This window comes from Ochotona princeps, chromosome 5, assembly GCF_030435755.1.
Source record: "Ochotona princeps isolate mOchPri1 chromosome 5, mOchPri1.hap1, whole genome shotgun sequence".
NCBI lineage: Eukaryota > Metazoa > Chordata > Mammalia > Lagomorpha > Ochotonidae > Ochotona > Ochotona princeps.
Genome location: NC_080836.1, coordinates 106953211 through 106965602, shown reverse-complemented (window position 1 = coordinate 106965602; position 12392 = coordinate 106953211). Strand labels below are relative to the sequence as shown.

At 58.5% G+C, this 12392-nt stretch overlaps 1 protein-coding gene across 2 annotated transcripts in view; it reads left to right on the top strand.

The window, feature by feature from the left end:
• Nucleotides 1–12392, top strand: part of PER2 (period circadian regulator 2) — a 35469-nt gene that overhangs the window by 12054 nt on the left and 11023 nt on the right. For both annotated transcript variants that reach the window (XM_058665198.1, XM_058665197.1), the window contains 8 exons: nucleotides 1110–1231; nucleotides 1784–1985; nucleotides 7284–7335; nucleotides 7922–8064; nucleotides 9485–9563; nucleotides 11139–11245; nucleotides 11607–11760; nucleotides 11969–12077. In XM_058665198.1, coding sequence (XP_058521181.1) covers nucleotides 1110–1231; nucleotides 1784–1985; nucleotides 7284–7335; nucleotides 7922–8064; nucleotides 9485–9563; nucleotides 11139–11245; nucleotides 11607–11760; nucleotides 11969–12077 — 968 coding nt within the window. The remainder of the gene's footprint in view (nucleotides 1–1109; nucleotides 1232–1783; nucleotides 1986–7283; nucleotides 7336–7921; nucleotides 8065–9484; nucleotides 9564–11138; nucleotides 11246–11606; nucleotides 11761–11968; nucleotides 12078–12392) is intronic.

The following is a 12392-nucleotide window of genomic DNA, read 5'->3' as shown; positions in this document are numbered from 1 at the left end:
CTGGTAGCAGAGTCAGTGCGCTCCCAACTGTTGGCAGCTGTGTGAACACTCCCTCTTTGGACTAGTGCCCTTGTTCCTGCGTTCCTCACACACGTGTGCTGGGGCCTGCTTGATCCTGCACAGAAAGCCGGAATGGAAGTAGATAAAAGGCTGAGATAAAGGCGAGTGCATGAGAGGGGCCGTGCAGACACTGGGTCAAAACATCTCCATGTTGTTGGGTGATGGAAAGACTTGTGTTGCAGGGAGCAGTCCTTCATCCCTGTCCCCGGGGTACCCTGCTGTGCCCCCAGTGGGTGTCCTTTGCAGCCCATTTCTCTGCATGTTTCTCCCTGAGCCACTTGTCCATCGGTGGCAGTTAGGACTGCTGGAGCAGTCAGGCATGAGGAAACCACATAGGAACACAGGGCCCCTGCATAGAGGGCCAGCTTGGGGCTGCATGCCTGTGTGGCTGGAAGGAGTTACCAGGCCACTCTGCTCTCTGTTGCCTGGCTGTGGCATCTGGAAGCTGCCAACTTGAGGCATCACAGCAGTTGTGTCTTGATGAGGGGGCAGACAGGAAGTCAGAATCCGGGAAGGTGCAGCTGTGGCCCGAGGGCCTCCCCGGCATGGCCTGGCAGGCAGGCCGGCACTTCTTGTGTCTTTGAGGGTCTGCTTCCTGGTGTGCAGGGCCCAGTGTGGGCAGCCCAGAGCCCCAGAGGCTGCACCAGGGACGAATGGGTAGGCAGCTGGCATGGCCTGCCCTTTGGCTCTCTGCCTTGTGCTTCCCGGGTGCACTCCCTCCTAATAGAGGCAGCAGGTGGGGCGGCACAAGGCTCAGGTGTGGGGCCTGCCACCGTGGTCCCGTGTAGAGCTGTCTGGGGGGCACTCCAAGGCCAGGACCTGTGCACAGAGGGCTCTGGAGAGCTGTGGGCTGTTGGAGGAGCATGTCTGTCGTCTGAGGACACTTCGCCATCAGAGGCTTTCTGTCAGGAGAGATGGCTCCTGTCTGTCAGCTTTGCCCTCACCTGCTGAGCATCTGGATCCCAGAAAGACTCTGTTGGAGAATTGAGCCCCGGCCTGCGAGGTCCCCCTGGGCTCTTCCTGCTGAGGGTAAGCCCCTTTCTCCACAGCCAGCGAGGAGTACTACCAGCTCCTGATGTCCAGCGGGAGCCAGCCGTGCGGGCTGGACGTGGCTTCCTACAGCATGGCCGAGGTGGAGAGCATCACCTCTGAGTTCATCGGGAAGAATGGGGTGAGTTGCTTTGGAAGAGACTCATTGTCCATGCGGGCAAAGCGCAGGGCTGCAAGAATGAAGTGTCACAAAAGGGGCGTCAGGGTCCAAGGTGTGTGGCTGTGGCCCACTTCTGCCTCCACTGGGAGTGTGGGGTTATCGTCCCAGCTGACTGCAAACCCAGCTGAGACTGAGCGGGGGTTGGGCTTGGGGAGGAGACACACTTGGTGACTGTAGGGCCATGACTGTGAGGAAGGAGCTGAGATCAGATTCAGAGACTGAGTACCCGCTAAAGCTGAGGCCCTCCCGACATGCCAGAGTACCGACCGTGCCACACAAGGAGCCCCAGTGCTTCCCTGCTGTCTCCTGCAGCTCTGCCCAGGGAGGCCCTGGCCCAAGCCTGAAGGGAGCGAGCCTGTGTTGGGCTGGGGGCGCCTGGCAGAGGCAGCCTGATGTGGCTGTGGAGCCCTGCAGGTTGTCTGATGCTGTGTTTGATGGAGCAGGGAGAGTGGCATCGTGCTGGGCACGGCCCAGGTGCCGCCTTCCTCCATTGGCCATGCTCTTTTTCCCTAGGACATGTTCACTGTGGCTGTGTCCCTGGTCACTGGGAAGGTCCTGTACATCTCCAGCCAGGTGGCATCTCTATTCCACTGTAAGAGGGACACCTTTCACGATGCCAAGTTTGTGGAGTTCCTGGCCCCGCACGATGTCAGCGTGTTCCACAGCTCCACCACCCCTTACAAGCTCCCGGCGTGGAGTACATGCAGCCTTGGAGGTGAGGTCCCTGCAGCCAGGCCTACTCCACAGAAGGGGGTTGCAGGTGCTTCTGCTGGGTGAACCGGGGCTGTGGCGGGTGGGAGGGACACTGGGCAGCCCTTCCCATGCCAGAGGTACTAGGGAAACAGGTGTCCGTCTCCTTAGAGAAGGGAAGACTGTTAGCTTCAAAGTGGGAAAGATTTCTGGAAACATTGGGTGCCTGGAAATACGACCTGTGGCTGTCAGGTTGGTGTCTTGGCGGGGGATGGGCAGGAGTGGGAGTGAGGTGCACAGCTCCCTCAGGTGAGCAGCCCTTCAGCCCGCAGCCACAGTGAACAGAGACAGCCCTTGCCAGGCTGGTGTCCCCAGAACCCTGGGCCTTAGCCAGAGGCAGTGGAGTGGGGTGCTCTGGGCTTACATCACTCACTACCCAGGCTGCCCTACCTCCTGTGTCCTGCGGTCCAGCCTCTCTGCTAGGCCAGCGCACCACAGTCCCAGGAGCCAGTGTACGGTGTGGCTGCCCCAGACCTCTCCCTGTGCCCACCACCCCACAAGCTGTGCACCTCCCCCTCCACTCAGCTTGGAATTTGCTATTGTGGGGGGTTGGGAGGCCAGCCTTCGGATGGAGGGGGGAAGAAGTGAGTGCTGAGCAAGATGAATGGGGGGTTGGGAGGCCAGCCTTCGGATGGAGGGGGGGAGTGAGTGCTGAGCGAGATGAAGGGGGGTTGGGAAGCCAGCCTTCGGGCGGTGGGGGGGGTGAAGTCAGTGCTGAGTGAGATGAATGCCCTTCCTGGAGAAATGAGGCCTTCCCTCATGAGGCTGGATGAGTGCCCGGAGAGCAGGTGCCCGCGTCAGCTGCCTCACTCGTGCACATGCATGGCCCACTGCTTCCCGCTGTGTGCTGGAGCAGCCAGAGGAGCCCGGCAGGGCCCCCTGGCATGTGTCAGGCTGCCCAGGCCTTGAACCTTGTTCTTCTAAGTCACTCAGCCACGGGAACCTCGTTACAGGATGGGACGGGACCAAAGAGGGCACCAATAAATGGGCATATGCCTGGAACTGTGGGGGCAGCTTTGGCATTGGACAAGGGGCAGCGGCCAGAGCAGCTGTGAAGGAGAGACCTGAGCGTAAAGGGCAATTCTAGGGGGCTCAGCACGTGCCCCCAGGGGCCTGCGTTCTGGCCCTGCAGGTGAAGCTGCTTCGTGGGTACCCGCCTCTTCTATCCGAGAGCAGTGGCATGAGTCCTAGCTGCTCCCCTTCTGGTCCAGCTCCCGCTCATGCACCTGGAGGTAGAAGAGCCAGATGGAGTTCCCAGTTCCCAGCGCTGGCCTGGCCCATTCCCACTCCTGGCTGTTGCTGATGTTAAGGGAGTGAACCAGCGCTTGGAAGATCTCTTTATTCCTTTGTCTCTGTCACTCTCCCTTTCAAATACATAAATAAATATTTTTTTAAGATAAGGAAATACAAGGAAACGGATAAGTGATGATGGAAGCTTCTCCAAGACCATGTGTGTAGTCATGCCTGGTCAGGTGGGGACCAGAGGGACGTGCCAGTGGCGCCTCAAGAGGAGATGTGGGGCGTCTGATTTGGAGCTGGGACAAGGGCTGGTGGGTCCCTGTGCAAGCCCTAGGGTTTAGGGGTAAGTGACATACAAGATTCCTGCAGGGAAGGGTGCTTGGACGCCCTGTGGCCCACGGTGGTTTGATACACAGCGAGGTGAGGGCAGAATGTGTTGTGTTGACATGAAGCTTCCAGCTAAGAGGGGAAGTTGAGCAGGAACATTGGGAGGTTTGTGGCCTGGCCGTGAGAGCTGGGAGGAGCACAGCTGGCAGAGAGCAGGGGGCTGTTCGTCAGGGTAGGGGAGGCATTTCTGAAACCTCTGGTGTCCTGCCAGCGCAGTGTCTATCTTAGAGCCCAGGGACGAGGACTGCTGCTCTGGTGCCCCGAGCTGCTGCCCACGGTCCATCTCTGCTGCCCACAGTACCCAAGCTTCTGCCCACGGTCCAGCTCTGCTGCCCACAGTGCCCGAGCTGCTGCCCACGGTCCAGCTCTGCTGCCCACAGTGCCCGAGCTTCTGCCCACGGTCCAGCTCTGCTGCCCACAGTGCCCGAGCTTCTGCCCACGGTCCAGCTCTGCTGCCCACAGTGCTCCGAGCTGCCCACGGTCCAGCTCTGCTGCCCACAGTGCTCCGAGCTGCTGCCCATGGTACAGCTCTGCTGCCCACAGTGCCCTGACCTGCTGCCCACGGCCCAGCTCTGCTGCCCACAGTGCCCTGACCTGCTGCCCACTGTGTCCCAGGTGCTGTCCCCCTCTGTGTGAGGTCACAGCCTTGGCAGGGGCTGTGCAATGCAAATGCTGCTGGCAAGGCAGGCAGGAGGCAAGCAGTTTGGAGGCGTGGCTTCACCCACTTTGATGTCCTCAATGTCCAAGGAAGCCTACCACAGAGATGGACTGCTTGGAGTCCCCATGAATGCCCACAGGGCCCTGGGGGTAAGACCCCTGCCCAGGTACCCAAAGCAGTACAGCATGCGGCAGAATGTGTCATACCTTGGGAAGCTGCAGGCATGTGTGTGCAAGTCCACTGCTGAGCACCTGGGAGACTCAGCCCAGCCCAGCCCCACAGTGCTTGGGAGGTGGAGTGGGCAGTGGGCGGTCCTGCTCTAGCCAGACCTACCACCTGGCTCTGTGATGCTGGGTCCAATCTGGTTCTCTGCTAATGCACTTTGGAAACCAGCAAGCACCTCCCTGGTGGTCTAGTGGTTAGGATTCAGCGCTCTCACCTTGGAGACCAGCAGAGAATGGTCTAAGTACTTGGGCTCTTGCCCCATGCGGGAAACCTCAGTGAAGCTCCTGGCTTCTGGCTTCATCGTGGCCCAACAAGAGCACTGGCCATTTGGGGTGTGAACCAGCAAATGGTAGAAAGAGGAGACTGGATGTGGTTGGGTTTCACAGTTGTTCGAGGCTTGTCACTCCTTCCTGCTTCCTGGAAGGATACTTGGTTTTGTAGACCTGCTGCTGGACTATGCACTTTCCAGTGGTGCTGGCACCAGGCCCAACTTTGAGGATGAGCAGAAGGGAGCTTGCCGTTGGCACAGTGAAAGGGGCAAGCAGCCTGGACCAGGGAGGAGTATGAGGCCTGGACGTGGCTCCTGCCCCACTGAACATGCTCGCATTTGCTTGCCAGGGTGGCCATGCACGAAGGTGGTTGGGTCAGTTCATGGGCTCAGCGCTTTTCCCAGAATATTTCAGGGACTGCCTCTTTGTTCTCTATCTTCCTTGTAGCCCCTCGCCCTCTGCTTCTCTCCCTGCCACCACCCTGGCTCCCTCCAAGCTTTCCCGCACCCTTGAATTTCCATCGTCTGTTCTCTGCTGCTCATGCGGTCTCTGGGACTTTGTCATAGCTCAGAACATGGACTGAGACACCTCCACACTGAGGGGTGTTCAGCCTGCCCATCTCAGTCCCAGACAGCCCCTCCACCCTCCTGCTCATCTGGCCTCAAGGCTCTTGACGTTAACGTGTGTGTGTTGGGCCCAGGCAGCCAGTAAAAATTCCCTGTGAGGCCCTTCCTGGGCCCTGGCTGCTCAGAGCTGACATGGAACTGAAGAGGCTGCGAGGAGCCAGGGGAGAAATCCAGGACACGGACAGGCCTGGGAGTCACCACATGGCTTGGCCTCAGGATCTCGACTTGACACCATGGTGGGCTGCCTTGCCAAGCTCCCCAGCCCTCATCCTGTCCAGCCTGGGTCAGGCTCTTGCAGTAGGCCCTGCACCCTGTTCCCATCCAGTCGGTAGCAGACGTGAGGAAGGACCTGCCTTTATCCCCACCTGGGCTGCTCGGGCGCACAGCGTGCTGTAGGATCACCGGGGAAGTAGAGCCTTGCTTGCTGCAGAAGTTCCAAGCCGAGAACTGTCTCATCTCCCCCTTTCAGTGCCAAGTGAACATCTGAATGAAGAGAGTGAGTGGTCACTGGAGGCGTTCCCAGGCTGTTTCCGGTCACTCTCCACTGTTGCTCATTTCTTCGGAGTAGAAGAAGCCTTCTGTGAGAGGTCTGGCTGTAGGCTTTTCTTCTAGGGCCGAGCACAGCGGCTCAGTGGCTAAATCCTCACCTTGCAAGTGCCAGGAGCCCATATGGGCTCCACTTCTGATCCAGCTCTCTGCTGTGTCCTGGGAAAGCAGTAAAGGATGGCCCAAAGCTTTGGGACTCTGTCTCGGGAGTTTCCTGGCCAGCAGGCGCTTGAAACCACCAAAAGGGTGAGGTGATGGCATTTCTCAGCAGCACAGACCACCAGAGACAGACTGCTTGAGCATGTCTGTTTATTGTAAAGCAAGCAGAAGCTTATATAGACTAAGGGGAAAGGCAGAAGGGTGTCTCCTGACAGTCCTCCCACCCAGTAGTGACACTATCATTGGCTAGAGGGCAAGTCTATCTCTCTGAACCCTTCAGTCAAGTCACAGGTCACATAAAACACGGCCGGCAGGTAATTCTCAGGTCACATTCACCACGTGTGCCTGGCAGGTACACTGTGGATCACAATTGACTTCTTGGAGTTGCTTGTCAGGGAAGTCGCCGCACAGCTTGTCCAAGGACAGAGAAGAGAAACGGGTGCAGCCCACCGCTCTTGCCTGTATAATCAGTAATGAGGTCAGGTTGAGGTCTCGGTGAGCCAAGACCACTGCCAGGGTGTTCCCCTGGGGACACAGTGTGCCATGTCCTCATGACCTCCCACATAGGCCAAGCAGAGATCCAGGGGTGATCTCCCACACCCTGCCACCTGCATGGGGGACCTGGAAGAAGCTCCTGGCTCCTGACTTCAGATCAGCTAAGCTCTGGCCATTGCAGCCACTTGGGGAGTGAGCCAGTAGATGGAAGACCTTTCTGTCTCTCCTTATCTCTGTAAATTTGCCTTTCCAATAAAATAACTATTTTTTTTAAATGAAGATTTTCTTCTAGAAACATTTCTTCGAACACTTGGGCCCTCCTTCCCGAGGGCTGGCAAGTAGACCTCAAGTTTTTAGGAGACACTGGATGCTCTGAGTGGCTTGGTGTCTCACCCGTGGATTGGTGTGGCATTTGGAATGACTGAGTATTCCCAAGTCCGCAGCTTCACGTGTTGGTCTATACCCGGTGGCTGGTCATCTTCCAGCATGCAGCTGGTAGCGTCACGCTCCTGGCCGAGAGAATGCGTGCAAAGGAATGACAGGCTCTGAGCCATGGCCTTCCTTGTGCCCAGGGCCACTGTCTCTGTCCCCCCGCCGGTCTGTGCAAGCTGAGGGTGCTGGCCTGGAGGCTGACCTTGACCCCGGCCTTTCTCTCCTAGATGCCTTCACTCAGGAGTGCACCGCAGTGAAGTCTTTCTTCTGCCGGGTCAGGTAAGCCCGCCCTCAGGTGGGAACAGGGCAGCAGACACAGGCTCTGAGATGTCACCATGCCCCAGTCGTGGGAGGGACCCAACTCCACTTGTCTCAGGCCCTTAGGGCAGACTGGCATGCGGGTGCCTGTACGGTCATGAGTTGCCCAGGGTGCTGAGAGGAGGCACCCGTGGCAGTGACTCAGGATGGCACCCAGGCAGGGTTCCTGGGTTTTCAGGTCCCTTCTTCCAGGCTGAGTCCCACAGCTTTCCTGACTGGAGCAGGGAATCTGTCTGCGTGTACAGGGCCAGGCCACGAGTCCCTCAGGAGCAGAGGCCCAGGACCCCCACGGGAGAGGCATCTCGTCCCACCAGCTGTGCCCGGAGCAAAATACGAACTGCCCAGAGGTGGGCAGGCTGGGCCCTGCTGGGCAGGCCGTGGGCCCCACAGCGTGAGGAACAGTGTGAGGAACGGCGTGAGGAACAGCCAAGCCTGGCTGGGCCCCACTGGGCAGGCCGTGGGCCCCACAGCGTGAGGAATAGCGTGGCTGACAGCCAAGCCTGGCTGGGTGCAGCAAAGGAGGACTGCTTCTGCCGTGACCCCACAGTGTCGGGAAGAACCACGAAAATGAGATCCGCTACCACGCCTTCCGCATGACGCCCTACCTGGCCAAGGTGCAAGAGCAGCCTGGTGCGGAGAGTCAGCTCAGCTGCCTGCTGCTGGCGGAGAGGGTCCACTCTGGCTACGAAGGTACCGGGCCCATGCCAGGCAGGGCATCTCCCCTGCTCCCTCCAGGGCGTTGTCTGACTGTGCTGCAGCCTCCTGGCCCCTCTGTGGGTGAGGGTGGTGGCCGCCTGGCCTGCACCAGAACCCCAAAAGGTCCCTCAGTGTTGTACACCCGCCAGCCAACCCCCCAACCTGGTTTACTCTCCTTCCCATCACTGCTCCTCCAGGAGCCTGAGCTCCTGCCTCTGCACAAATGCTGCCACAGCACCCCATCCACCCAGGGACCCCAGCAGGGCACCTCCTGCATGGCAGCCTCACTGCTCCTGGGTCCTGTGAGGTCCCGTAATTCCACGCTGTCCACACTCGCTGGGAGCGGGGGCTGCCACTGCCTCCTAGTCCATGGGGTACCCCTCTGGGCCATGTGCATTGGGTTTTTAAACCATGTAGCTTTTTCAGGGTTCACATTTTGTAGGATCACACCTGTATCCTGCGCTAGGGTCCCCTGGAGGTGGCAGGCGATGGCTCAGGTTGCTGGGTCCCTGAGTGAGTCTTTGCTTCCGGCTCCAGCCTGGCATTCGGGAAGTGAACCAGCAGTAGAACAGCTCTGTCTGCCTTTCAAATAAAATTAAAGAAGATTTGAACACTTGACCTTAAAAAGCACTTCTTAAAATAGTACAGCAATTGTTTTCAATATGTAGTTCATTCTCTAATGTGGAATGTTCCCTCCCTGAGGGTTGTGCGAGGGCACTTAAAATTCAACAGGCGATTCCCCTGTCTTGTCAGAATCTCATTAGGAGTGAAAGCTTGTGGAATCTGAGTGTGTGCTCCATGATTTAATTAAATAAATCTGTGGATGTGTGACTTCCTTCATCTAAATTTCTCTGTTACCTTTGCCTGTCTCAGCGACAAAAGTTCTCCAAAACAATGATTTCTTCTGAGAATTTTGTTGTTGACATTTATAGAGGAGAGAGAGAGATCTTCCACCTGCTGTTTCACCCCCCAAGTGATCACAACGGCCAAGGCTAAGGCCAGGCTGAAGCCAGAAACTGCAAACTTCCTCCTGGTTCCCACGTGGGCCATTCATTCTCTGCTACCTTCCCGGGCTGTTGACAGGGAGCTGGGTCATAAGCAGAACAGCCAGGACTCACACCAGTGCCCACGTAGGGTGCCGTGGTCACAGGCAATGGCCTGAGCCTCTGCCGAGAATGTTGGCTCCTAAAACCGGTTTGTAGAAAACTATTCTCGTCTCATGCTAAACAGCATGGAGATGGCCTTTAGGCTTGATTTTGCTGAGAGAAGCCTGCATGTGGTCCTGTAGTCAGGGGCTGGTGGCAGCCACCCAGGGTGGGCTCCAAGTGTTAGCTGTCGGGGAAGCCTCCCAGTGGTTATGACTACTTGGGCATTCCTCCTAACTGGAAATGTGTACCCGATTCTATTCTTTCAGCGCCTCGAATTCCTCCTGAAAAGAGAATTTTTACAACCACTCACACACCGAATTGTTTGTTCCAGGATGTGGACGAGAGGTGAGTGGCCTGTAGGACTGCTACATACAGGTTCCTGCTTGCGGCAGCCTCACTGCTCCTGGGTCCTGCGAGGCAGTCTGCATTCCCCGATTCCCTCCAAAGCTGTGTGGCCTTCATCATCAGCGTGGCTGTCACGTAGCTAAGTAAGCCCACCAGGCTTTTGCACTGTGACGTTAAAACTCCTTGGCCATAGCCAAAGTCCATTGTTGGTTTTCCTTAGGAGATGATTGCTGAGACAGTTACCTCTGTGTAGGCAGAGGTGATCACAGGACATACTTGGACGTTTCCCCAGATGTGATCTGTGTGCTGGGCTCGCTGTTCTGTTTGAACTCCTTCTAGGGAGTTAGGGCACAGCAGGGGTGTGCCAGGGGCCAGGGTTGGCATAGATGCTGGGGATGCCATTGGCAGGGTTGCCACAGGAGCTCTGCTCACAGTGCACTAGCAGATGCATGTCCCCACAGGTTCTGAGTGGGATCTGCCCCAGAAGTGCCTTCCCCCAGTTCCTGCAGATACAGAAGGGTGTAGAGGGGGAGGTTGAGTCCTCGGAGAACATCGTGGGAGCTGGGCAGGGAGCACCCATGGGCGGGGCTTCCTGAGAATGGACCAGGTTGTCGCCTAGACACTGTGAAGGTCAGGTCCTCCACCAATTACCCCAGCCCTGCTGTAAGGCCACACAGTCTCCCGGGGACTCGGTGTCCATGCTGCTCAGGTGTGCTCTGCTGTCCCTCTGGGGCAGAGGCTCAGGACAGAGTTGCAGGATGCGGGTTCCTGGGTTCTGCCCTCTCCTGTGGAACATGGACAGTGGAGAGTGGGGCTTGGGAGCTCTGTATGTAAAGCCACCCAGGAGAGTCTGCTTTTGCGGAAGTCTAAGAACTGTGTAGCGCCCCCAAGTGGAGGTGGCACGAGCGTGGAGGTTGATGAGATGTGTGCTCGCCACAGCTTCTTTAGCAAGGTCCAGGGCTGCTGCTCCTCCCCATCCTGCCCACCCCAGCCCAGCCACAGCCAGGGACAGCACCAGCAGCACCATGTACTGTCCGTGCAGAGCGAGCCTAAGGCCTGGAGAGTGTGCCTCAGACAGGAGAATTGGGGAGTGGGGAGCCCCATGAGGCCTCAGTGGGAGGAAGCTGAGAAAATATGGACCAGGGGACACTGGTGACCAGAGCAGAACAGGTGCAGGGCAAAGGTGCAGCCATGGCGGTGACATCCGGAGGAGCCTCGAGAAGGCAGCCTGGACACCACGGGCAAAGCAGTGAGACGCAGAGAGGCCAGGAGCCGGGCAGGAGGCGGGCGTCCACACCGGCCCGGCCCTGATGGGAGCAAGGAAGACGTCTTAAGGAAAGGGACTGCACTGCTGTGGTTCTTGCTGAGCACGTGGCCGTGGTGGACAGAGCCCCCTCCATGCCCCGGGCTCCAGGCTGCTGGCATCTCCGCGTGCAGGACAGCTGGCGCCCCACAGGCCCCGTGTCAGCTCTGTGCCTGTGCCGTGAGCCCTGGGACGCAGGCGTCTGCTCCCTTGCCAGCAATGAGATGCCAGAGAGATGGCTGCATGGGCTAACATGCATCTCCCCCTTGCAGGGCTGTGCCCCTCCTGGGTTACTTGCCTCAGGACCTGCTCGAGACCCCGGTGCTGCTGCAGCTGCACCCCAGTGACCGGCCCCTGATGCTCACCATTCATAAGAAGAGTACGTCCCCACCCCGTCCTCACGTGGGGACAGAGTGCATGCTGTCTGGGCCCTATCCTCATAAGGCGGTGGGTGCTCCCTGCCCAGCCCAGCCTGCCTGGGGGTGGCCGACTGGGGGTGCCACATGTCTCTCAGTCTATGATTCTGTCCTGGGTGTCCCAATAACCATGTCCAGGGGAGTTGCATGATGTGATATGTGCCCCACCCAGCCCAGCCCTTGCAGACCCAGGTACCCCACAAACCGTGCCCTTCGTGGGGTTGGGTGTGCAGCGCAGCCCCGCCTTTCAGAGCAGACCCGGTTTTCTGAGTGTGCCTGGGCATGTCTGCATGCCCACTGCATCCCAACGGCTGCCCTTCTCAGTTGTGCAGGCTGGTGGGCAGCCCTTCGACTCTTCCCCCATCCGGTTCCGGGCCCGGAATGGTGAATACATCACGCTGGACTCGAGCTGGTCCAGCTTCATCAACCCTTGGAGCAGGAGGATCTCCTTCATCATTGGGCGGCACAAAGTCAGGGTGTAAGTGCTCCCAGGGCCTGCGGGCCGGTGGACAGGGGAGGGTGACCTGCCTCCAGCTTGGGGAGGGGGGCCTGGTCAGGCATTGGGAGCAGTCAGGAGGCAGCCTGGAGGGCTGACAGGAGGAGGGGGAAGTCCTGACATGCGGTTACCCACTGCCATCAGAGAGGTCTCCCGCAGGACCTTTAACAAGTGCCTTGTAACCACACAGGGGTCCCTCGAATGAGGATGTGTTTGCAGCCCACACCTGTGCCGAGGAGAAGGCGCCACACCCTGGGATTCAGGAGCTCACGGAAGAGATCCATCGGCTGTTGCTGCAGGTGGCACACCTGTCCTCCTGCACCTGACCATCACCATTCATCCCATCACCCCCCAATGCTGGCCTGGACAGTCCCTGACACCTCGGCTGCCCCCACCTTGCCCCTGGCTTCTGCATCTGAACCACAACTCAGAGCAATCCCCTCATCAGGACTTGGCCCCTCCTTGCCTGCCTGAACTTCTTCGGTGCCTGTCCTTGGGACCTGGGACCTGAGAGAGTGCAGTCTGCTCCCGGCGGGGCGTCCATCTCTGTGACTGTCCATCGCTGTGGCACGCAGCCAGGGCGGCATTAGCTCTGACTCAAGTCACCAAGGGCC